At 39.2% G+C, this 24,940-nt stretch overlaps 1 protein-coding gene across 1 annotated transcript; it reads left to right on the forward strand.

Moving 5' to 3' along the window:
• Positions 1–1,775: 1,775 nt before the first annotated feature.
• On the forward strand, positions 1,776–18,106 carry kif4 (kinesin family member 4). Its single transcript, XM_032532694.1, has 31 exons — positions 1,776–2,049; positions 3,172–3,311; positions 3,432–3,546; positions 3,748–3,938; positions 4,063–4,152; positions 4,332–4,498; positions 4,914–5,008; positions 5,185–5,304; positions 5,600–5,775; positions 5,959–6,020; positions 6,139–6,271; positions 6,511–6,569; positions 6,728–6,833; positions 7,095–7,196; positions 7,493–7,675; positions 7,978–8,081; positions 8,234–8,378; positions 8,881–8,991; positions 9,155–9,238; positions 9,517–9,630; positions 10,326–10,481; positions 12,484–12,581; positions 12,872–13,001; positions 13,118–13,288; positions 13,404–13,523; positions 13,646–13,723; positions 13,936–14,037; positions 14,300–14,461; positions 14,703–14,828; positions 16,135–16,251; positions 17,297–18,106. The coding sequence occupies exons 2-31, from the start codon at positions 3,189–3,191 to the stop codon at positions 17,501–17,503; spliced, it is 3,747 nt and encodes a 1,248-aa protein (XP_032388585.1). The 5' UTR covers positions 1,776–2,049; positions 3,172–3,188; the 3' UTR covers positions 17,504–18,106.
• The last annotated feature ends 6,834 nt before the right edge of the window (positions 18,107–24,940 follow it).

Genomic DNA, 24,940 nt, shown 5'->3' on the forward strand with positions numbered 1-24,940 from the left:
TCTTGGGAGCATGAGACAATCTGGCATGTTGTTATTAGGACTTGTGGTGGGATTTCAGCAGTGCTCCCTCGCCACTGAGTACTGTAGCTAACTGAAGACTGAGAATGAGCCATACTCATCATGATTTGAATAAACACAAAGTTTAACAAAACTTCACATGTTCTTCAAAAAGTCAGAAAATACAAAATAACTGTAGTCCCTTTGCACCCCTGCTTGAATAGAAAAGTATTTGAATGGAACTAAAGGGAATATTATATAACTGATCTTTTAATTTCCCTATAGCATATAATGGTTATAGTATATCATCAAGGGTTTGATCAATATCAATGACCAAGTGATTACTTCTAAAGTCTACTACTGATATTCCTGGATATCAAAACAATAATTTACTGTTAGCCAATCTCCTGTTTTGGCATCAAAATCTCTCCACCTGGGCACCCGGATGGCCCAGTTGGGAGAGCGGGCGCCCACATGGTTTATTCCTCAACGCAGCGGGTTTGACTCCGACCTGAGGCCCTTTGCTGCATATCATCCCCCCCCCCCACCCCCCCACCTTTCATGTCTTCAGCTGTCCTGTTAAAAAATGAAAGCTGAAAATGCTCCAAAAAATAATAAATCTCTCCACCTGAAGTTTCACCTTCATGGTTTCAATTGCTCAGTTATAGATGATAAATTATCAGCATCAAAAGACGCTTTTCAACATGATCATTTGTCACCATGTGTCAACTGTGAAAATGTGACTTCATTGTTTCAATAGCATCTGTCACAGGACGGGTGGAGGTTGCACCAGACATCTGGTAAACTCTGGCAATCCTGTTGCAGTTCCCAGTGGTCACAAGGTTGATAAAAGCCATGGATTGCATATGACCCAGTTACGACATCGCCGGGAGTGCTTGTTTCTCCTGCACATTTATTATATCCTCTGATGTATAGGGGGGAAAAAACATTCGGATGAAGGAGAAACATATTGGTGTCATATCATTGTGAAAATCCTCTTTTGGGGGCAAATTCTGGAAATGTGAACGCTTTATCAGTAGCACACAAACGCAACATGATCCATGCTTTGACGTCTATTGCCTGCCTAACTCCTCTCTTCCCCTGCAGAAACCTTGCCATTATTTTATCTGGACTCAGCTGTTTTCCCCTCTGGCTGCCATGTTATGACCTTTCTCTTCCAGCCAAAACAGACAGTCACTCCCCATTTAACATCATAGGGCTGAAAATTCATCTCATCAAGAGGCCTGTCATGTCACCCACTCATCTTCCCTTGTGCCTATCTTCCTCCTCTATTTGCACTTATCTCGGAAAAGACAATCTCTCCTGAGCTTTTAATTTCTTAACATGGCATGTCTATCGTACACTATTACTGAGTCATATGCTGTTGCCCGGGCAGCAATGTTTTGATGCTTGCTCTCTTTGCTGTGCCTAATACCTTTTGTTTTGGTTTGTTTTTTAATATTGGTCATCTAAGAACTGAGGGTATTTTTTAATTGCCCTCATTTTCGTAAATTAAGGGGACGGACTCTGTCAGGTAACAAAAGGGATTCACCTCCTGCCTTCACTCTGTCATAAAATTGTGGCAATTTTTGCTGAGTTGGAAATGTGTGTTTCATGTGTGTAGAGTAAACGTGACAAAGGTTAAAGATTAAAGCAAGAATCAATTTTGTGTGTGTGTGTGTGTGTGTGCGTGCGTGCGTGCGTGCGTGTGTGTGTATGTTTTAGTTTTATACTGTGTTTTTCCTTTAATCCGGTAGAGGTCAGTAAGGCTGCCGAGTTACGTTGACTCTACCATAAAACTACAATTAGAAGAAGAAGAAGGAGGCGGAGCTGGATGTTTGAAAGTGGCGGGCGGCAACAACATTCATCTCAAAGATATTGGTTTAAGTCCACGAGCTAACCTAAGGACAGAGCTTAATCAAGTTTTCCGCAACAAATAACATTCAAAGGTTTTATTACGAGTGTTTTATATTAGCGCTGACCATTATCAACCAGAACCGCTGAATGCCGTTGTGTGATATGTAAACGTTGGCATCGGAGAAAACGTTCAAGGTAAAGTTAACACTGAAGTCAACGTCTTGCTAATAACTGCAGCTAGCTAGCTAACGTTAGCTGACTAGCTAACGTAACCTGAGACTAACTTTAACTTAATTATCACCCGTCAGCTGGGCTGTAGACTTTGTTTGGTCTTTGGCATTGTTTTCAATTAAAAAAAAAGGCACTTTAACGACCGCTAACAATAAAGTTGGAAGCCTGTTTTGCTGTAACGCTGCTTCTTAGGCAGCCAACGTTACTGTAAACGGTATATTGTTAACTAACTGGCTTAGCTTAGCCTAATAGACATCTAATGAGTAGAAGTACAGTTCCATTACATCGCTGTCTTATTAACGTTACACAGCTCGGTTTTGATCGGTTTGAGCGAAGGATGGACTTTAGGATATGATGTCATCCTCAGACACCCGTGCGCCATAGATGAATAATAGACCAACTTCTTGGACACCCATGACAACAGCCCTAGTGAACTACGACATGGTTTACCAATGGAAGGCATACTACCAATTAAAACTGATTAGGATATACCATCTTAAACAAAAAATACGCCAGTGTTCAGTGATGGTGAACCAACTAACGTCATAAAAGCTTTTTTTTAATTCCCGGTTGTGTTCTCTGACAACATTTGTCTTTTGGTATTATATTAACATTTATTGATGTCCAAGTAACATCAATGAACCTAATGCAACACTAATGCATATAGCACTTCTTCTTCCATAATGTACCAAGTATAAACATAATAATATTTAACCAGGAAATAGTCCCATTGAGATTCAGAATCTCTTTTACAAGGGAGTCCTGGCCAAGGCATTAGCATCAACAGCAAACAACAGAAACATTTCATTAAACACAAAAGCCCCATGATGTTTCATCATTCATGTGAGCACTGAAGACAAATCCTCTTATCTTCATGAAGGTAATCTCTGTATCAACATCTGTCATTGTAGTCAGTATCAACCATAGAATAACCATTTTTTATGCTATCAACTCTGGTGTCGCTTATTAAAAAGTTTTATGTTCCATTAAGATGTTTTTAATGACATGTCATCTTGCTATATGGCTGGACTGATAGATATTACTTGGCCTCATTATGATAACCTCTTCTGTTTCTTTTATTACTAGGTATAAAGACTTGCATCATGACAAATGACGATGTTAAGGTGATCCCAGTGCGGGTTGCCTTGCGATGTCGCCCGTTGGTACCTAAGGAAATCAACGAAGGATGCCAGTGCTGTCTCACTTTTGTGCCAGGAGAGCAACAGGTCTGTGTTCAACAACAGCTCATGTCAATTTTATCCATGTGTATATGATATTTTTCTTCTTCCATAAAGCCCATGCAACTACACTACCCTGTATGTGTAAGTAAAAGTGTTTGTTTTCAGGTGATTGTTGGAACAGAGAAGGCGTTCACCTATGATTATGTATTCGATCCCACTGCTGAACAAGAAGAGGTCTTCAATACGACTGTGTCCCCCTTATTGGGTGGGCTTTTCAAAGGTAGTTATGTCTTTAAAATTTATTGAATTCTGTAAGAAACTTGTCTTTTTGTTTTTACCCCACTCCTGTGTGCTGGTTTTGCTAAAGGACTCTTTACTGACCACTAGCTGCACAAACATGTTAATTGTTAGATCAATAGGCTTTGTTTCTTTATTTTCTTTTAAATCATTTTGCATCCTCACTTTATTGTCCTTTTTGTAGGCTACCATGCCACAGTTCTTGCATATGGACAGACAGGTTCAGGGAAAACTTTCTCCATGGGTGGAACATACACATCAGCTCAAGAAAATGATCCCTCAGTCGGAGTTATTCCGCGAGTTATCAGAATGATCTTTGAGGAAAGGGAGAGGAGGACGGACTGTGACTTCTGCCTGGCAGTATCTTACCTGGAGGTTGGTGCACATGTTGTTTACACATTTTTTTCTCACCAGTTCCTTGGTATTAAGCAAATGTTTCATTGCACTATGGTCTTTTAAAACATTATTTGCTTAAGTTCTTCCCTTTTTTTGATTGTAGATCTATAATGAGGACATATTGGACTTGCTGTGTCCATCTAAAGATAAACCTGGCCTCAGCATTAGGGAGGACCCTAAAGAGGGCATTAAGGTGAGTGACTGACATCTTTTACAAAAATGAAAGCGTAAATTGTCACATTTCTTTAAAGCTAGATGGAAAGATAAATCCTCATTCTATACCTTGGTGGCCCCTTTTAAATCCGTACACATTTAAATATAGTCATAGTGTGTCAGCGTTTTTATTGAAAATAACCTATTGTTTTTCTCCAGATTGTGGGTTTAACTGAGAGGCAGGTCTTCTCTGCCCAAGAGATGGTGGGTTGTCTGGAGATTGGAAATTCTGCTCGCACCGTGGGTTCCACAGCGATGAATGCCGCTTCCTCACGCTCACATGCTATCTTCACCATCACACTGGAGCAGCGCAGAGGGAAAGACAAGTTAGTTTGGTGGTGTTTTCACACAAAAACACTTTGGCAAATATTTTTTCCCATTTAACCTTAACGTACATCATTTGAAGTTTACACATAGTGAAACTTTAAACAGTGACATGCAAAAAGCATGTTGTTGACAGCTTTATGTAATACAACTTTTCCTAAAATGCTTTGTATATCATTGTATATGTTATGAATATATGCTTTAGGTTAACCACGTCTGATTAACATTGATTAGGGTGAGTTGGATATTGTCTAAAGGGTTAAGTACAATAAATCAAATTGAAAAATGGGTTATCAAATAGATATCATTTTGACATACTGTTTTAATGTGATTTCTTTGTTTTGGCTGTGGTTTTTCATAAAGACACCCCATTGAAACACTATCTTAGTTAAATATTTGTGTAATGTTTTGTTGCAGAATTGATTCTGTTGTTTCAAAATTGCACCTTGTGGATCTGGCGGGTTCAGAGAGGCAAAAGAAAACCAAAGCAGAGGGAGAGCGTTTAAAGGAAGGTAAAGTATTTTTGTTTTTTTTCTGTAGTTTTACTTGGTTAAAAGTTGTCACGGTCAATTTATGACCCTCCAAATCATATATGGTGCAGTATAATATTTCTATTGTCTCTTTGTAATGAAATGTGCCCTTAATAACAGCATTTCTGTTTTTAATGCTTTTTTATCTTCATCTTCAGGCATCAGCATCAATCGTGGCCTTTTGTCTTTGGGTAATGTCATCAGTGCTTTGGGGGATGAAAGCAAAAAAAATAACTTTGTTCCTTACAGAGACTCCAAGCTCACTCGCCTGCTACAAGGTAAGCTTTGATTTTGATATTCAAAAGTTACGTTGTGGTCATTAGTCTCAGATACCATCCTGACTTTGTAACACATACATTAGGCTGCTTCTGTTGACAACGAGAACGTTTTTCATTCTGCTCTATTGACATCATTGTTGTCCAGAGAAGTGTAACGTTGGTACCTGCTGAACGGGATCTGTGTATAGCTTTATTTATTTTTGGCAGCATTACTGGTTAATGTACAGACAGGTACAAAATAGTGAATGATTGTACTAAGCACTACTGTGAATCGTTTTCTGTTTGTCATCATCAGATTCTTTGGGAGGCAATAGCCACACTTTGATGATTGCGTGCGTCAGTCCTGCAGACTCCAACATGGAGGAGACCATCAACACACTGCGATATGCTGACAGAGCTCGCAAGATCAAAAACAAACCTATAGTCAATGTTGACCCCAGAGCTGTCGAAATGAACCATTTGAAACAACAGGTACGGAAATTGGACAGTTGGAGTGTGAAGTTGACTTCCTAATCAGATCTCAAACTGCTACTGGCTTATGAAATCATGCTGCAAATCTTTGTTGAAGATTGAGATGACAGAAAGTGTGTGATACACACCTTACTTCTTCCATTTAAAATGTATTAAATGTCTTTTATTCATACACTTGTTTAGGTTCAGGAGCTGCAGGTGATGCTACTTCATGCCCGTGGAGGAGTAGCTCCGATGCTCTCTGGGTAAGACATCAAATTTCCCCATAGGCTGATATCCTAACAGGATGTTGGAATAATGCTCCCAGGGTACGTATTACTCATAACAAGAAGCCATGACGGTTACTCTGTCCCTCTGTTACAGGCCAGAGTCGGCGGAGAAGGTGACTAAGCTGTTGGAAAGGAATCGCTCCCTGCAGGATGAGAACAATAAGCTAAGCAGGGAGCTGAGCCGGGCAGCTGGACAGACTGCCCTCATGTTTGAAAAGATCATTATGGTGAGCCAGACCGTAACCACATTTACTAATCCTCCTTCCTCCAAAGTCATTGTTGAACGCTGATGGGGAAACTGTTTCTATGGTGATGATGTGTTCGTGTATACCTACTGTATGGGTAGGAAACAAAGCCAAGACCTTAATTTACAAAATGTTCAGTTTATCTGATGTCTTCTCTGAGACATTTAAATGTGTGTCATCCATCATGTTTATCACATTGTGTTTGCTTTTTGCTTTTCTAGACGGAACATGCAAATGAGAAACTACAAAGCAGACTGGAACAACTGCGGGACCACGCAGCGTAAGTTCACAAAGGCATGAAGCCTGGAGAGCTTCAGGAAGGGTCTAACAACACAGAATAATTGAGCTATTCTTGTTAAAAGCTTTGTTTGGTTTTTGATGGCTTATGTCAATACTGTTTAGGATTTCAGCTATTTATATTTTTAACTTTTATTTCAGATGTACAGTGAATCTTGAAAAGTTGTTGGAAAAACTGGAGGACCAAGAGTTGAAGGAGAATGTTGAGGTGATGAAGAACTTGCAAGACATCATCTTGGAGCTCAAGGTACACAAGCCATTTTACAACATATACTGTATATATTTTAGTATCCATCCAAAGACAAAGTAGAAGTAAGGCTGAAATTTGCATTGGCCATTATATAGACTTTTATATACTTAATTGCTTAATTACTTTTTGTCTCTTTTTTTTTTTAAATCAGCATAATGTATGTATGTATGTAATGTAGAACAAATTCAAATCCAACACTGTTGATTTGATGGTCATAATACTGAATTTCATGATTTGCTGTTTGTTGGCTTTTCTCAGGATGAGAGTGCAGGCATCGCCGCCTCCATCGATGCTATGGCAGCAGGAGAGGATGGAGCCGAGTTGTCCGGGAACGGCAGTAACAACGATGAATCGCCATCAGTACGTCGACACGTTTGGTCTTGTAAAAGATAATGATTAGATTAGATGATGATTTATATCAAAGATACTGTACGAAATTGAGAATTCTGCAGTGTTGTTTTCCATTAAACCGAGCGTGCGCATTTTTCACATAAACTAATGATATTCACTAAATATATACTGTATATATTTTTTTAAATCTGCGGTAACAGGCAGTATTTCTTTGTTAAACCAACTCATTGATCCGAGAATGAAGTCTTTCTCCTAAGCCATTTCTGAACCAAATGCAAATTGAGATGTTTCCCACCTTAAATCAGGATGCCGCTGGCATTGTTGGTAAGGACTCCCCGGAGGCTTTTACAACCCATCATGCACTGCGCCAGGCTCAGCTCTCCAAGGAACTGATTGAGCTGAACAAAGTGTTGAGCTTGAAGGAAGCTTTTGTGAAGAAAATGTGCCAGAATGACACCCAGTTGGAGCCAATGCAATCAGAGCACCAGGTAAGAGGATTTAGTATCCATTTTTGACTCAAATAATAAATCATGTAAAGTTTGGGTGAAGCAAAATCAGTGATTTTGTTCTAATCACATTATAGATGAATAATATTTGCTGAAAACTTGTGGGAAGACTGTAAACTGTGTATTACTAACTTTTGGGTTTTCACTAGGACATAACCAGTCCCCTGCTGTATTAAAAAATGTTATAGCGCCCCCCCCCCATTTTTTTTTTCTTCATTTTTTTTATCAATTATGAACCATGTTTAATTCTTGAGATATGATGGACATGTTTTAATCTTCTTCAGAAAAATGTACAGACTCTACAGACTGCAGTGGATTCTCTGCAGAAAGAGAAAGAGGAACTTATTTTTGCACTTCAGTCTGCAAAGAAAGACACTAACCAGGCTAAGTACGAACACTTAGGAGTTTTTTGGCCGTGGTTTGGTTGTATATGTAGCTTCATAATTTGGCAAACATATTACTAATTTGTTTTGACATAAAATAAAGTAGCCTTCACGTTTTTACTTCCTGCATCATCTGACATCCACCGCCTTGTTCTAGGCTCAGTGAGCAGCGGAGAAAGAGACTACAGGAGCTAGAGGGCAACCTCGGAGACATGAAGAAGAAGCTCCTGGAGCAGTCCAAACTGCTGAAACTCAAGGAGTCCTCTGTTCAGAAAGTTGGCAAGCTCATGCAGGAGATTCAGGTAACCCGTGATTTTCTTTACTTTTCTAGTTCCTCTGATGGTGAGGGGTGCAGTCTGTCTGTCTGTCATGTTTTTTTTTCTAATGTCTGTATGACTGTTTTTGTACCCAAAATATTGTTACTGTTATGTTTAAAATTAGATGTTGCATTGCAGAAAGTATGATTTTTATGCAATGGGCTGTGTACGTGAACAAAAGTTATTCTCCCATCACAGAAGTAGGTGATTCTTGGGTCAAAAAGCCATCTCATTAATGTTAAAATAGGAACTTGTTAATGTTACATATGGACCAAATAACAGTGACAATGTATACTTGATGTATCTGGCAATTACTTTGAGTGCATTGAACATTGTTTTGGTCAAATTCTTTTTTTTAAAGACTACAAATTATGATCATTACCATGTGCACTGAGTTGGCATAGAGCATTGCTTATACAAATATGACTTGTAACACATGTAAGCCACAATTGCCAAATTCAAGCACATTAACGCTGTGTTCTTGCAGGCTATGAAGACCCAGCGTACGCAGCTGATGAAGCAGATGAGGGACGACTCTGAGAAATTCCGACAGTGGAAGAGCAAGAAGGACAGGGAGGTGCTGCAGCTAAAGGAGAAGGTATGTGGCGATCGAGAGACACTGCAGGGCATTTTCTTTAACCAACAATTATTTGTGAATTCATCAGGTGTTGATGCTAAATTCTTTTTTTCCTCATACTTTTTCATTTTGGTAACTTGGCTGCATGAACCCCACCGTTTTATGTTTTGTATCTGTTTTACAGGATCGTAAACGCCAGTATGAGTTGCTTAAACTTGAGAGGGATTTCCAGAAACAGGCCAATGTTTTGCGTCGTAAAACGGAGGAGGTGAGGCCTCTTTGTTTTGTTTTTTTCCTGTGCAATTTAATTTACGAGATCTGTAAGTAAATATGCTGGAGTTCATATACACAACATCTGTGAAGTAGCAAGTACTTACTGTATTATATTTTAAATGTGTGACCCACACTGACCTGGTTGCAAACATCTGAGTCACTCCCCCTTTTTCTCAATTTTGTCAGGCAATTCAGTCTGAATAGTATAATGTCAAACTGTTAGAAATAAGTGTAACTGGAAATTATTTAAAGCGTCTCCCTTTCCTCCCACAGGCTGCAGCTGCAAACAAGCGGTTGAAAGATGCCCTACAGAAGAGAAGTGAGGTAGCCGAGAAACGCAAAGAGGGTCATCAAAGAGGAATGGAGGGAGCTGCTGCAAGAGTTAAGGTAGTACAATATGGTTCTAGGGCTTCTCTGTAGTCACAAAAAACAGTATTTGGTCTGCTAGGCTAAACTAAGTGCAAAAAAATTATTGCTAGGGATGCACTAAAAGTAACAAAATTGGATTACTGTTTTGAAAATGGAATTTCAGCCTGTAATTACATTGGATACTGCAGAACATGCTGCAGAGTAGGGAGGTAACTTATACCCCGGTTTTGAGTGGGGATGATTTCCCTCTGCTTTTCCCACCTCTCCCTTTGGTGTTGGTGTGTGTACGTACTTTGAACAAGCACAAGATAAACTTGCATAAATGCAACATCCTAACCATACAAAGCTCATTATGCAAATTGTGAATTGTTGTGAGCGAGCAAAAAAAAAGTGAATTATATGCAATGACTAAGCCTTATTGGCAATGTATCAAATTAGTTGAGTTTTTGTAAACTTGAGGCTTATTTGCTTCACCGGTAGTGATTCTCTTTGCCTCAGCAGCAGAGGAGAGGATAAGAAGGATGCCATAGGGCTGTTTGTCAGTTTAATGAAACAGAGCTTTAGTCTTTCTAAACAGTGGTCTTCAGAACTTGACTGATTTTTCTGAACAAAAGTCAGAACAGTATTGTTACCATACAGTATGTGAATTTACCCAAAAGAGTAACAATGCCTATGTTGCTGCCTTAACTCTGCGATTGTATTTCTGTGATCAGACATGGCTTCTAAATGAAGTGGAGGTGCTGGTTAGCACCGAGGAGGCCCGGCGCCACCTCAACGATCTGCTGGAGGACAGGAAGGCCTTGGCTCAGGAGATCAACCACCTCAAACAGCAGATAGAGGCAGGGGACCGACCCGCTGCCAAAATCAGGGTGAGATGTCAATTCTCTACTGTTGAGCGTGCACACTTTATTTTTTTTATTTAACCTTTATTTATCCAGGTAAACTGTTTGAGAACCAATTCTCATTTACAAACATGACCTGGCCAAGAGGCTACAGAAATAGATATGAACATACTGTACAACTTAACGTAGTCAAACACATGACACATAGAACAAGCAACCGAATTAAAAGGAAATAAACATACTGTACAACTTTACATAGTCAAACGCATGACACATAGAACAAGCAATTGAATAAAAAAAGACAGTCAACGAAGAAAGAAAGAGAATAAGAGAAATATGTGTGTATAAATATGGTTCATGATTGTCAGCAGGAACAAGAGTCAACAATGTATTTGGAGGTTTTGCTTAAAGGTGGAGATGGGATCAGAGATGTAAGTTTCAGGGTATTCTGTAGTGTATTCCAGTCATGTACTGCTGCAAGAGGAAGGCATTACGTCCAAAGGTAGTAGAAGTAGGAGGGGTACTAAATTTAATCAAATTACTCGATCTTGTGTGATAGGTGTTATGACGGCATGAAAAAGAGATAACAAATAGGGAGGTGTCTTGGCCAGGATTGTCTTATTATAAAGAGAAAACAATGATGTAGCCGCCGGGTATAAAGGGAGGGCATCCACCAGGTGTACAGGTCACAATGATGAGTGTGAAGGGTGCATAGTAGCAAAACGAATGGCTGAATGGTAGATTGTGTCAAGTTTTTGGGCTGTGTTTGGTGCCATTTTGTAGATAATATCACCATAGTCCAAAATTGGCAGTACTGTCATCTTAACAAGGGTGCATTTGGTAGCATGAGTAAAGGAGCTTTATTACGGAAAAGAAAGGCTAGTCTAGCTTTGACTTTTGCTTGAGGTTATTGATGTGTGTTTTGAATGACAGAGATGAATCCAACCAAATACCTAGATATTTATATTTATTGACGTACTCCAGAGCCATACCGTTCATACAGGTGATTGTAGGTGGAGTCTTACTGGTATTAATACGGAGTTGGAGTTTATCAAAGAACTGTTCTATATTGGTAAAGCTGAGTTTAAGACTAGAAGCTGCAGAATTGAGAGAGGAACCAACTGAGTACAAAATGGCATCATCTGCATAAAGATGAATCCGAGAGGTTCCAACAGCTCTGGCTATATCATTGATGTAGATAGAATAAAGGGTTGGGCCCAAGATGGAGCCTTGAGGCACACCTTTAGAGATAATAAGTGGGTCTGACATAATATTTTCAACCTTCAATTGTTGTACACGGTTGGTGAGATAATTGGCAAACCAATCACAGCTAGAGGAGGACAGGCCAATACTGGAAAGCTTGTGTAAGAGGATACTATGGTCACAGAGTCAAAGGCCTTGGCAAGGTCTATAAAGGTGGCAATAACAGACCTGTTTGCTGTCTAATGCTGTAATTACATCATCAAGGACCTTGTGGTGGCTGTTATGCACCCATGCCCTCCGAAAACCAGATTGCATGTCAAATTTATATGCTTTTATTTAGGAAATCATTTAACTGTTTTTGTACGAGCTTCTCCAGAACTTTGGCAAGACATGGTAGGATAGAAAATGGTCGTAACAGTTAGGGTCAGATTCAGAACCCCCTTTAAAGTGGGGAGAGATTATTGCTGATTTCCAGTCAGTAGGGAACTCAGAGAGCTGTAGGGACATGTTAAAGAGTCTCGTGGCGGGAGCGGCAATAATGCGGGATGCTGCTTTTAAGAACATGGGATCAAGACCATCAAGGCCAGCAGATTTGTTTGTATTTAGCTTGGTGAGTTCATCCTGGACTTCAGAGGTGGAAAGAGGCATAAAGGAGAAGCCACTGTTGCTTGATGGAAAAGGTTGTGCATCTGCTGCAGTTGTATCTGAAGTGTCTACACTTGTGGGAATATCCACAGAATTGAGAATCTGTGGGACATCCAACACTTTCCAAAGTAGAAATGTTACAAAGGATCAATCCTTTGCTCTGTGGTGTCCTTCCATGCAGCGTCGGACACTGATCATCTCTGAGCTGGAGACCCAGGGAGCGCTGGAAACACCTCTGACCAAACAGGTAGAGAGCCTGCAAACAGAGATGGACCTCAGGTGAGTCTGACAAAGCAATGCAGTCACTGCATTGAAACTTTTTTTTTTTTTTTTGGACCTGTGTTCATCGGCCTCTGCCTCCCTGTAGGTCTAATGAGCGTCCTATCACCTGCTGAGCAATATTTGCTACTCATCTCCCAATGCACTCACAGACTGTGCTTTTAATTCATTGCTGCAAAGATTCTTTCACTCTTTGAAACCACAATGTCAGTTTTACAAAACATATCTACAGGAAACATGGAATTGATTTTAAATTGTTAAGATTTTCAGAGTTATTTGTGTCTTTACAGGAATGCCCAGATAGCTGACCTTCAACAGAAAGTTCTCGTGGCAGACAGCGAGGGCCGTTTGAAACAGCGCTTTGATAGCATCACAACCATAGTCGATGCCAAGTGTGCCCTTAAGGTCCTCATGTCTGAGGTGAGCAAATGCGAAAGATTATTTATTCACACCTGTGTTAAATTAGTCATGGTACATTGATATGTTGCTGTTCATAATTCCAAAAAACATCAATTTCCCCCTTCTTGTTTATTTAGCTGCTGTCTGCTAAAACAGCCAGTGCCAAGCTGGAGAGTGAACTTAAACAGGAGATGGGGAATGCACAAGATTTAAGGAAGATGCTGGCTGATGAGAGAAATGTGATGTCAACCATGGACATGGAGCACCAGCAGCAGTTGGTGGACCTAGAGGAGAGGCATCAAGAGAAGGTGCTCATGGCTTTTACTCATGTACCTATTTGCATCTCTTTTCAGAAGACATGCACACTTGTGAAAAGTTATGTTCTATAATGTACTGTACATTTGTTTTTGTTTTCTTGTAAAGGTCCTTTACCTCCTTAACCAGCTACAGAACAGACCTGTATGTGAAGAGTCAGACGAAACAAAGCAGAAAGATAGGGAGACTGCAAAGGAGAAGGAGCTTCTCCAACGCCTCAAAGTTCAGGTTTGTCTCTGCTAGCTGAAAAGTGTTTGATCAACCTCTCTGCATTTTGCCTTGTTTTTAAGTGAAATTGTGCAGTTATCACAAAAAGTTAATCATGTGGTGTATTTGTAACATCATTCTAGGAAGAAGAGCTTGAAAAGCTTCGAGCTTTAAGTGAGCAGAACCAATCACTGGTGGAGCAGAATGAGCAATACAGACAGGTAACCTTTTTTTTTATCATCTTAATGTTAACTTTAATTATAAATGATCAATAACATTCATTAGTGTATACAACATTGTTTTTTAAAGTCAGTGTTGACTAATGATCAGATGACAAATCATTTTACAAATGCTACAATGTGAAGTGCTGCATTTATCTTTACTTAGTGCGTGCGTGCGTGTTCAAACAATGCCTTTTTGTCCCCTTCCACAGAAACTCTCATTGCTCCACCTGGCAAGTGAAAAGACAGTCCTTGCGCCTACAGCCAACAATGAAAAGAACCTAGAAGACTCGTTTGAGTACGTTCCTCCAAAGGTAAGGTATTGCAAATATTTTACCTTGTTTGTTGTTTTTGTACAATGTTACTTCAGTTTTCTAATGTGGGATATCTCCCTATAGTCACTGAACATGTTTTGGTCAGGGCCAATGTTTAAAGTGGAAAAAAATATTAAACAAAGATTGAATGATTCTGTGAACTATAATTTTGACATTAGATGTAGATGTGAAGTTCTCTGATTTAGGGATATTTATTTTTAAGTGTGTTGATTTTTCCTTTTGTGTTCTCTCCCAACCAAAGCCTAAAGGGAAGCGCTTCACCACAGCTAAAGCACCGCACAATATGACCATCAACATCGAAGAGCTGGTGTCTCCCAGCGAGGATGAGAATGAGGAGGACGAGTGGCTTCCTGTGAAAACTGAAAAGGGACGCAGAACCTCAAAGAAACCCAAAGCAACTGGGGTAAGACTGGGATTAGGATCGGGGGTCATCTTCAAGCAGTTAGCTCATAGATGCTGACTGTAAATTAGCCTCTGAAAAATGTCACATTATTCAAAAAGCACTAGGTACGTGAAAAGCAGGTCAGGGCTTTTCAAAATCGACTTTTTGTTCATTTGAGAGTTTTAAAGAAAAATTCCTGAATCTTATATTGTTAGATCTGATGCAAAAAAAAGGATTTCTGTCATGATTTCTCTTTCTTTAGTGTGCATGTAAAGGCCGCTGCAGCAACAAGCAGTGCAGGTGCCGCAAAGGAAAGATGACATGCGGGGAGAACTGCCAATGTGATCATGAGAAATGCCGAAATATAGATAACCAGGTGCTTGCTGACGTAAGTTATTGAATGATTTCCATTGATCTACCAATAATGTGCACTGTTAGTGTGATGAAGTTTCGTGTTTGTATATCAGACTGTTGACAATCAAACTGTGCTGAAACATCTGCACGTTGGATAGTTCTTCTTTTTTTTTAGGGCAGATATTTTGACATGTCCTAGTAAATAAAAGACCAGGTTTATATTTAATAACATTAATGATGGCTGCATTCCACGTAGGGGAAGCCCTGGAATTGTGCATGCTGGCTCACTGTAATAGATTACTTATAGGACACTAATAGAACTGAGCCATAGTTAGGGTTATCAATTTTATCTGTGCTAATTCTACTATGACAGGTCCAAATATCTGCTGTAAAAAAAAAGTCTATCATCAGGATGTTGATGTTTTAATTACTCAACTGAATTTTACGGCAAACTTTTATGTAATAATTGCTCCATACAGTAACAGCTCATCACAATAAAATGTTGCTTTTCAAATACATGCAAACACCACATACATTACACCAACTCATCCAATTGTAGAAGTTGGAAGATATAGTTAACTATTAAATATTGACTTATAATGTAATAACTGAAAATAACAAAACTGAAGTCATTATTGGACTATTAGACTAATGTTTATTACATCATCAATGTTGAATAGAAATATTGGAAGCATTTTAAAGTACTACTTAATAAACCATAACAACCTGGTACTAGTTTAATGATGCTTGTGTAATTTTGGCATTTGATTATTTTAGAGCAGACGAGACACTGCAAACATACAAACAACAGTGCGTTTAGCCAGTTTAATGCCAGAGCTCGCATCCCTACATGCAAATGTTCATCCAGAACACATTGTATCCCGGGGCGGCCTCCCGCTCACCCAGTAAGGGTTGAGGCATTTAGGCTGAGTCCTGCAGCGACCCGGGTTCAAATCCGACTTACGTCCCGCCCATCTCTCGCTCCCCTTTCCTGTCTTTTCACTGTCACTAATAAAAGGAAAAGCCCCAAAAAACAGTCTTAAAAAAACATTCTTTCCCAAGACTATCTTGTAGAGCAGTTTGTGCATGTGGAGTTTAACAAAGCAGGGCTGTTTTTTTCCTATCCCAGTATGTATTTTTTGTGTAATGTAGCCAGACCTTACTCAGCGTGTGGCAACGTCAGACTACAGTAGCAGTAATACATGTAAATAGGAGGTAGATATTCCCAAGCAAAATCCAAATAATGGAAAAATTATTTGATTTGTTTTGATGAACATATTGGATGCTTTTATGATAATACAATGCATTGGACTTACACATTGGACTTCTGCTTATTTCAGGATGGAAGTCAGACAGAAAATGTTTCCAGAGACTCCGGGTCTATTCAAGATCCCCCATCCGTCAGCCCTGAAAACACCACATTCTTCAAGCCGCCATCTTGTACACCCACTAAGAAGGTAGGCTGCTCCTTCTGAAGACTTGACAATACAAGGACTAATCATCCATGTGGTGGCCTTGAGAATGACCGGCATGCATGTAGACGTACAAGGTTTGGGAAAAGACGCGTGTCCAGAACTTTGACTAGGTTGAGATTATGCCTTTGCGATTTGGGGGAAATTACAAATCACAATTTTTTTTGCTTAGAAATGTTTCTCTGCCATGATTTTTTGGCTATTGCAAAACAGAGCAAATTGTTAGTACCAAAGAGATTTTTTTTGGCACCTACAGCACAATGCGCATCGCCACAAACCTTAAACATAGACCTCAGTGAAGAGAAGGGAGAGCACTGCAGCGCTTTAAAAGCTATTTTAAACAGTTTATGTTTAAAACTCCGAGCAATATATCGGCAGGCCGATGTTATCCGGCCGATTTATTATTTAAAAGAAAAAAAAAAGATTCTTATAAATTAATATTTAAAAAATTAAAAACAAATTGTTAATGTTTTTTTTTGTTCAAAGGACTTTAAGTTTCATATCAAGTTTGTATTTTTATACATTTTATTTATTCGAACTTTATTATATTTGGATGTTCCTCTGTTCCAATAACAAATTATTATATTATTTTAGCGAAAACTTATAAATAACTACAAATAACTAACGTTAAGAAAATCGGTTTGTTTTGTTACGTGTTTTTTTTTTTAATATATATATATATATATAAAATCCTTTATTGTTAGGGCTCTAGACAGTAGTGAAGCAGTTGGCTCGTAAAATTAAATGAGAATCATCAGTCATTAAAAAAAAAAAATATATATATATATATGAATCAATCGCAATTTTGTAACAGTTAATGGTGCAGGCCTAGTTGAGACTCAGTCTCCATCAGAGAGGTCTCACCCCTGTATTCCTGTTTATCAAGGCAAACCCTGCATTTCCACAACAACTCCAACAATACAGTGACATTTAACGACTGTTGACTGTAAATATGTTTTGGCATATAGTCTCTTGCCTGTGATGCCCGTTGCTACTGGAACTGTAAATGATTTAATGTGCACTATTTCAGGTGCTAAAAGAAATCGGAGACATGGTACATCCCACTGCAGACCTGAAGTCGGATAGAAAGCCTTTCTTTCCGGAGGAAGAGGACGAGGAGGAGGATTACAGTGAGGACAGAACAACAGTCAGCTTCCTCAAGAAGAAGAAAAGACTCCTGACCAGTTTTCAGAACAGTTTTTTCTCTGGATGCACGCCAATCAGAGAGGAATCTTAATCAGGACAGAGCAGGGTAGGGCTTTTTACTTGAGGTGTCCATATGTGTTTGGTTAAATGTTTTGTCGGCGTCTTTTTTTTATGTGACTAAACTGTTGTGTACTGTAACATCAAGTTAGCTGTTGATTTTAAGGCACTGTTTTCTGTAGAGGGCAACAAAAGGACTGTGAATAGCATTGAATCTTTTACTGGAATTCACAATGATGATGATGATCAAGAGGCCTGTACATATTATTTTAGTGTTAGGTGATAGTTCCTATAAAGTAAGACTAAATTTACTTTGCTAATTTGTAAAATCAGTTGTGCACCAATTTACGGCCAAGCAATTTTACATTAGCATCATTCAACACATTATTATAACACGTCTTGGTGAGCAACCTTTAGGTTTTTCACTGTGCTTTTACTCTCTGAGCTGAATAAAGTCTTACAGTCAAATCTTGTTTTTAAAGAACAAACCTTTTTCTTTTGTCCGAATGTGTGTGTGTGTCAGTGTTTAATATCTCGGTGTCATATGTTGATGAAAATAATTTATTTCATTTTTATTTCAGTAGTCTGTTACAGCAGTTACTTTTTAGTGGATAGTGATGACAGTGAATTAAAAAAATCTGTAAATGGAACACTGCATCAATATGAATTATGCTAATCTAAATGTGTACTTTCAGAGTTATACCGAGTGGGAATACCTTTTGTATATACTGAAGAAGCACACACATTTCTTTCCCACAACCCCCAAACACAAAAGAACAAAAACAATTCATCAAAGTAGCTCAGTAACGTGTCTTTGGTGTTTTTGTTATTCATGTAATTCCCCTCGTTTTGCTGCTTATTTTCTTTTCAGTCCTTTTCTACGAGGGCTGCAAAGCCTGAAGTGTTAAGAACTTATTACAATCTTGAGACCAAATTCAGTACACTGGATCCTTGTTGGTTTGTTTTAAATGTTGCTGTTTAGGCAGATGTATGAGCACAGAGTGTGTCCCTTGATCCGTAGTCCTTTACATTTGGGAAGCATCCTTTCTATATGTTTTACATTGTTTTAGAATAGGATGAATAAAATTAGCATTACACAACTGAGCTGTGTCTGCACGTTATTGTTGGATGGTTTAAGGTCACATGTTTTTAGAGTAAAACTTAATTTTGGAAACAATTTTTTTTTTTTTAAGGCCAAAATGCCCAACATTTAATGGTTCCAACAATGGTTCTTAAATGGTTAATAATTTCTTTTTATAATGTGTAATTTAACAGCATTGGTATTTTTGCCATTTGTAACCTAGACTCAAGCACTCAAGCTAATATTAGCCCAAATGTCAGTACAGCTCCAGTTTTTTCATTTTCTGACATTTTGTTTGTCAGATAGTTATAAGTTGGCTGACTTTTTTTTATGCCATAATCACACTGACCATCCAATTTTTTTTTTTTTTTATGGATCATGATAAAGCTCCGAAAGGGCTGTTTGTGTTGGACTGCAGTGGTATTAGCTGTACCTTCCCTCTTGTAGGTTCTCCAGGGTCTCCGAGGGCAGCTGGAGATCCACAGGGGAGCCTCATGTCCTGGGTCTGCCCCAATGTCTCCTGGGTTCACCGTGCCGGATGAACCCTACCCCCCACAATCCCTGTATTGTGCTGCACAAAACAGTCCACATTAAAACCACTGAATACTGGTAGGAGCTGAAACATGCTAGTTCATTGTTTTGGGTTGATTTTCAAACTTGAACATTATTAAAGCTTCAATATCCTCTACAGAATGGACAAATCATTTTTGGTCAATGACCCATTTATCAAGCAGTTAGGATGGTAGTTGATATGGTTTTTACTGCTTCATAGCACAGGTATAGATAAGCTATAGAAAGACATATAATACATGTGTGGGGGGGGGGATTCCAATCATTGTTGACAGTTCTGGCTTTCAACTCCCACTACTGTCACACCAAATGCTTGCTATTGGGGGAATTCTGGAATCAATAGGTCTTTGGAAATTATAGAGTGTGGTCTAGACCTACTCTATCTGTAGAGTGTCTGAGATAACTCATGTTATGATTTGATACTATAAATAAAATTGAATTGAATTGAACTACCCAGTCTGTAGTCCTACTGTACTGTATGTACTGTAGGAACTAAAGCTCTCCACCTGATGGCATTTCAAATCCCTGCCCATTCTGCTCCATAAGTCTTCAAACATTTTCACCTGAGCAACAGCAGCGCGCGGTGCTCTGAGCAAGAGACATTTTTAGCGACGATGGCCGCCTCCCAGGCCAGCCGGAAACCACGACAATGCAGCATTGTTTGACTGGACAATTTGTTTATTGATTTCTCTGATAAAAGGGCAAAGTACATGGAGGCAGAGGGATACAGTAGTGGCTTATTAGAGATTCAAGCAATGCAATACATCCAAAGGATGAACCTGCATGAGCGTGACCCAGCACAGAAAACAGGCACACTGAGCTTCAGAGGGGAGGGATTCCATCAGGTCTTGGGGAAATGAATGGATTATAAAGGCTATGAATACAGAAAATATGCATCAGAGATGTCTGACAGTTGGAGGATAGGGAAATAAGAGGTTGCTTCCATTTGATGAGAATCCCCCATTCTGCCGGTGGAGCTGAGAAGGCGAAGGCTTTGTTGAGGGTTTTCGAAATAGCTTGAAAAAGAAAGAGAAGACGAGTTGTAAAAGCAGGGTCCTTCCTTCCCATGTACAGTGGAGCTCAACATTTAAAACACTGTCAGATTTAGGAGGGGAGGATGGGAAATCCATCAAATGTAAGACAAGACTCTAAAGAACAAAGCGACATATTGTTTTTATTATTGGATCTCTGCTCAGCTACGCAGTTTGTTTCCAATGTGAAAATGCTGCTGCTGCTGCAATGCATTCTGGTCATCACCAACAGGGGGTGATAGAGGTCAGAACACATATTCTAAAGCTCTGTAAAATCTGTGCATGAGCTTGTGGATCATTACTGATCCTTCTCTGTGTCAATCCATCTATCCACTCCGTTGTGACAGGGTGGATGTAAGGTGTCCCCTACCCAAAGGCTTTCTTAAGATATGATTGCTTTGATGCGTCACGACCGACAATTCAAAACTCCAACTTGGGCAATGAGCAACTTGGGCAAATATATTTGAGAGGAGAAGAAGGATAAAGTCTTGATCCAGCTTTAATTTCCCCTCATAATTGTGTGTGTAAGATCTTGTTCAGACAGGTTTTTGTATTTGTTAGACAGGGGAGGGGCTACTCACATCTGCAGTATCACTGTTTCAAGATACACACCAGCGCTGATGTGTGTTGAGGGTACTTGTATTTGCAGACAGATGAAATAAAGATAATCCCAAAGATACAAAATATAGATTATGTGTAAGTAGATGATTTACATAATTGTGTACTCACCAACTCAGTGTAAGACATTTACAGATGTGTACATTTTAAATTGTGCAAATGCATGTATACAGCCGTAGATACTAGCAGCCTGTGCAATGTTAATATTTGTTATCGGTTTATCAAAGTGCAACTTGTAATGTATTCTTTCATTAGGAATATTTGATAAATCATTACATAGGCGTAATTTACAGGGGGGATGAGGGAGTTACAACCCCTCCCCCCCCCCCCCCCCCCCCCCCCCCCCCCCCACCCACCCACCATAATCAAAACTGGCCTATGCAGCCCACCCCAAAAACCTATTATCATTTCCTTTCCATAAATAAAGACTCTTTCACCATTAATTGATGCAGAAAAGGCATCCCCCCTCATGTTGTACTCAAACGTTACATTACATTACATCCTTGAATTATTGTGGTATAATTGATATGGCATGCAAATTGTCATGTCATGGTCAATGTTGCTGTCTGTATTTGTCATTATGAAACTTCTCAGTGCTATGGAGCCCAGAATCGAACGTAGCCAAACGTTATCAGCCGTGTCACAAATGGGCATCAATAAAGTAACCTATTAAAATGGAGTGTAAAGAAATATACTTTTCCAGTGGATTGGAGAGGAAGGGTGGTGGATGAACACACTGAGCCCCGGACTTGTCTAGCTATGCAGCTGTAGTTAACTCGTAATGAAACTACACACAAACTACACTTAGTGTCAATCATATGCTCTGCATATTGCTGCTGTAGCATTAATAAACTGTTAAGAGCAGTTAACTAACCAATGTTACATGGAAGTCCCAGACACCATGCTTCTATCTTCATAACATCTTCATCTTGCTGTGCATGTTTCTCGTCTCCACTGAGGACCACAATAGAAATAATGAGTTGGATAATTAAATGAGCTAGTGAAAGATAAGTTAAAAAAATGAAATAGTTTCAGAGTCTCAAGTGAAAAGGAAACAGCAACCCTGAAGGCTGAACACTGATGGACAGAAATGGTGTGAATTCAAATTAGAACAGGCACACATACTGTAGGTGTATGTAAAAGGCCTTATAAAGACATCTTAAAGCCCCTGAAAATCTTCTTTAAATATTGAATATCCCTGATTCAATAAGCAACAATCAACTTTTAAAAAAAGAACCATGTTAAAGTATTAGGACACTAGTCATCAGGAATAGGTGGGTGTGGTTTGATCAGATTAACAATGATAAAACAAGCCAACAGTCATCAGATTTGATTAAAATAATAGATAAAACCCTGATTGGTGCACAGACTCCGCCCATTCCAAGCTGGCAAGTAAAATTATCAAAACTTCTCCGACTTCTGCAGAACACAGCTTGTTCATATATGATCCTATGAAGCTGATTGAGGAAATATGTAAATATCTAAACACAGTCTTCTTATTTTTATACTGCAGCTGTTTTCACATAGGACTGGATATGACATGAAAATAGGAGTGGATTACTTAAATATGATGTTCGACTGCTAAATTTCTGAGTCATTGTTTGAAAAAATTGTAACCAGTCAACCCCAATGGAGAAAAAAGAAGCTTGTTTGCTCCTTATGTGAGAAACATTTGTCATCAGATGTCTGAGATCTTTAAAGCTCTCATGCGTTGCTTTTTTTCTTTTGAGCTCAGCTCCTCAGGACCAACATCCAGTGAAACTATTAGGAAAATATACAAGGAGCAAAAAGTAACGTGAGAAATGTGTGATAGGTGTAACAGGTGCTTGTATAGCATGTCAGTGACCCTCTCATCATTTGCAGACACAAAACAGAATTAAAGAAAGGGGAAGTAACTGAAACTAGCGGTTGTTGAATTAGCAAATTGAACTCGGAATATGATTAAAAGAACATCAACTACTCTAAAAGGGCCAATCATTTCAGAAATAAGAACACTGTGCAATGAGATTGCAGGACTGCATGTGACCTTGTCCACGGTATAATTTCATGCTCAGCAGATTGATGTTGTTATCGCATCTAAATTGCAGCAGAAATTATAATGACCTTAGGCACCGTGGATTCAAAGGAGGCAACAAAGGGCTTTATCTGTGTGGCAGATTAATGTTGTGCACATATTCTCTCTCTCTCCCTTGGAGACACTGGACTCTGCACTCAGGCATACCAATCCCTTGAACTTCTGAGATAAGATAGCTAAGGTATATGAATAAAAGAGGAGGCCGGACACGTAAGAAATGATTACTTAGAAGAAAAATGGCTACATTTTACCACATATTATACTTCTCTTTTAACCTATGTTTAAGGAGTTTGCGCTGCAGTCATAGTGAGGATCTTTAAAAAGTGATTCTGATATGAATCAAAATCTCGACATTTTCGGTTTCATTATGGATCTGTTATTATCACCTTTGTTCCTGTTAGGTCACCAGATGACATCTTTTTTTTTATTTTTTTATTTCCCACTCCTGTAACAGATCAGAGGAAATATGTTAAAATAATATCAATGGCAGAGAGGAGTCAGATCCAGAAATACAGGGTATGTAAAATATAAAAGAAAATGTAACACTCTTACAACAAAGACTAGGATTTAAACTAGAGATGGTCTGATACCATATTTCGCTTCCCAATACCGAATCCGATACCTGAACTTGCGTACCGGCTGACACAGAGTACTGATCCGATACCAGTGTGTCATATATTTGATTATGTTTTAACAACTGTATACTTCCATCCATGTATGGATGTGATTTCTATCTTTGCTGTCAGCCCGGCTTAGGTTAAACTCTTTGTGAAACATGAACAAACAAAACAATGAACGCCACAGAACTTTCTTTTATCATGTCAGTTATAACTGAAAAATAACATAAATAAACTACTTTAAAGTAGATTTTCTTTAGGGCTTTATTACGTGGTATTGGATCGGTGTATATACTCCAGTACTTCCCGATACTGAGACCAGCGTTTTAGGCAGTATCAGAGGCAACACTGATACTGGTATCGGCATTGGAACATTTTTAGTTTAAACCGGTGCAAACTTTAATTATTAATGTTAATTCAAAAGAGTGTATCACCAGTAGCTTGTTTCACATGTCATTAGTCACTTTACACTGCCCTAAAGTTAAATAATTACATTATATGTTAGAGTTTACCATTCAGGCTCACATACCATAACTTTGCATGTATTGTATTAAATGATAAAAGATTAACTTCTTCTCTCTCAGTGTAGTTACTACGATTATTATTTGTTACATTTTTAATAATTAGTATGTACTCTGCACCCTCCTCCCCTCTCTCAATCTCTAACACACCATTTAATTAGACTTTTATTGTGCTGTTGTTCCCTTTTGCTCCGTGACTATGGTCCACAGTCTTTTGCTTCCTCCTGTGCTATTGCTTCATAGCTCTGACTTTCATATCTGCTCGTTCCAGTGAATGTGCGTGGGTGTGTGTCTGAGCGTATGTGAGAAATGCAACCGTAAACGTAGATTGGGCTCACGTGCCGATACTTCAGGTCATCACGCTGTGGCTCGTGTCATGCTGCATTTACAAGCAAAGCAGAGAGAGCAAAGTGAGTACCTTTCAACTCACGTTTTCTCGGCCATTATGGTTGATCGATAGGTGACAGATAGGCGGCTCAAGGTTTCTTTCATAGAACAAATTTCAATTAATATGAAAACGTATTATGAATCATGACATGGTAGATCACACGGTTTTCAAATCACAGCTAAGGTTCAGAAAAAGCACATATTACAGTGGGTGCACTGAGTCCTTCCTGCAGGCCATGTGAGGGGTTGAATACATATTTTGTGCAGGGCACAAAAGAGATGTGCTTGACGCTGGCCCTACCCTCTGTGTCAGGCAGTGTGGAATCAGGATGTTGGACTGAGGGGCAGGGCGCCGGGCCTGTTAAATATTGACTGCAAGTGTAATAATTAACCTGCCACCAACTCCTGATCCCTTAAACTGGCTGCTCTGCCTCGCTGCCATTGCTTCGCCGTCTCGGCTGACTTTTACATCAAAATGTTCCTCTTTTAGCTTCTGTGGACGGTCTGTATCACCTTCTGTGTCTTCATCTGTCTTGGTCCTGTCTGCTCTGTTTCTTCTTTCCTGTACCCCC

Source organism: Etheostoma spectabile, chromosome 13, assembly GCF_008692095.1.
Source record: "Etheostoma spectabile isolate EspeVRDwgs_2016 chromosome 13, UIUC_Espe_1.0, whole genome shotgun sequence".
In the NCBI taxonomy this organism is placed as follows: domain Eukaryota; kingdom Metazoa; phylum Chordata; class Actinopteri; order Perciformes; family Percidae; genus Etheostoma; species Etheostoma spectabile.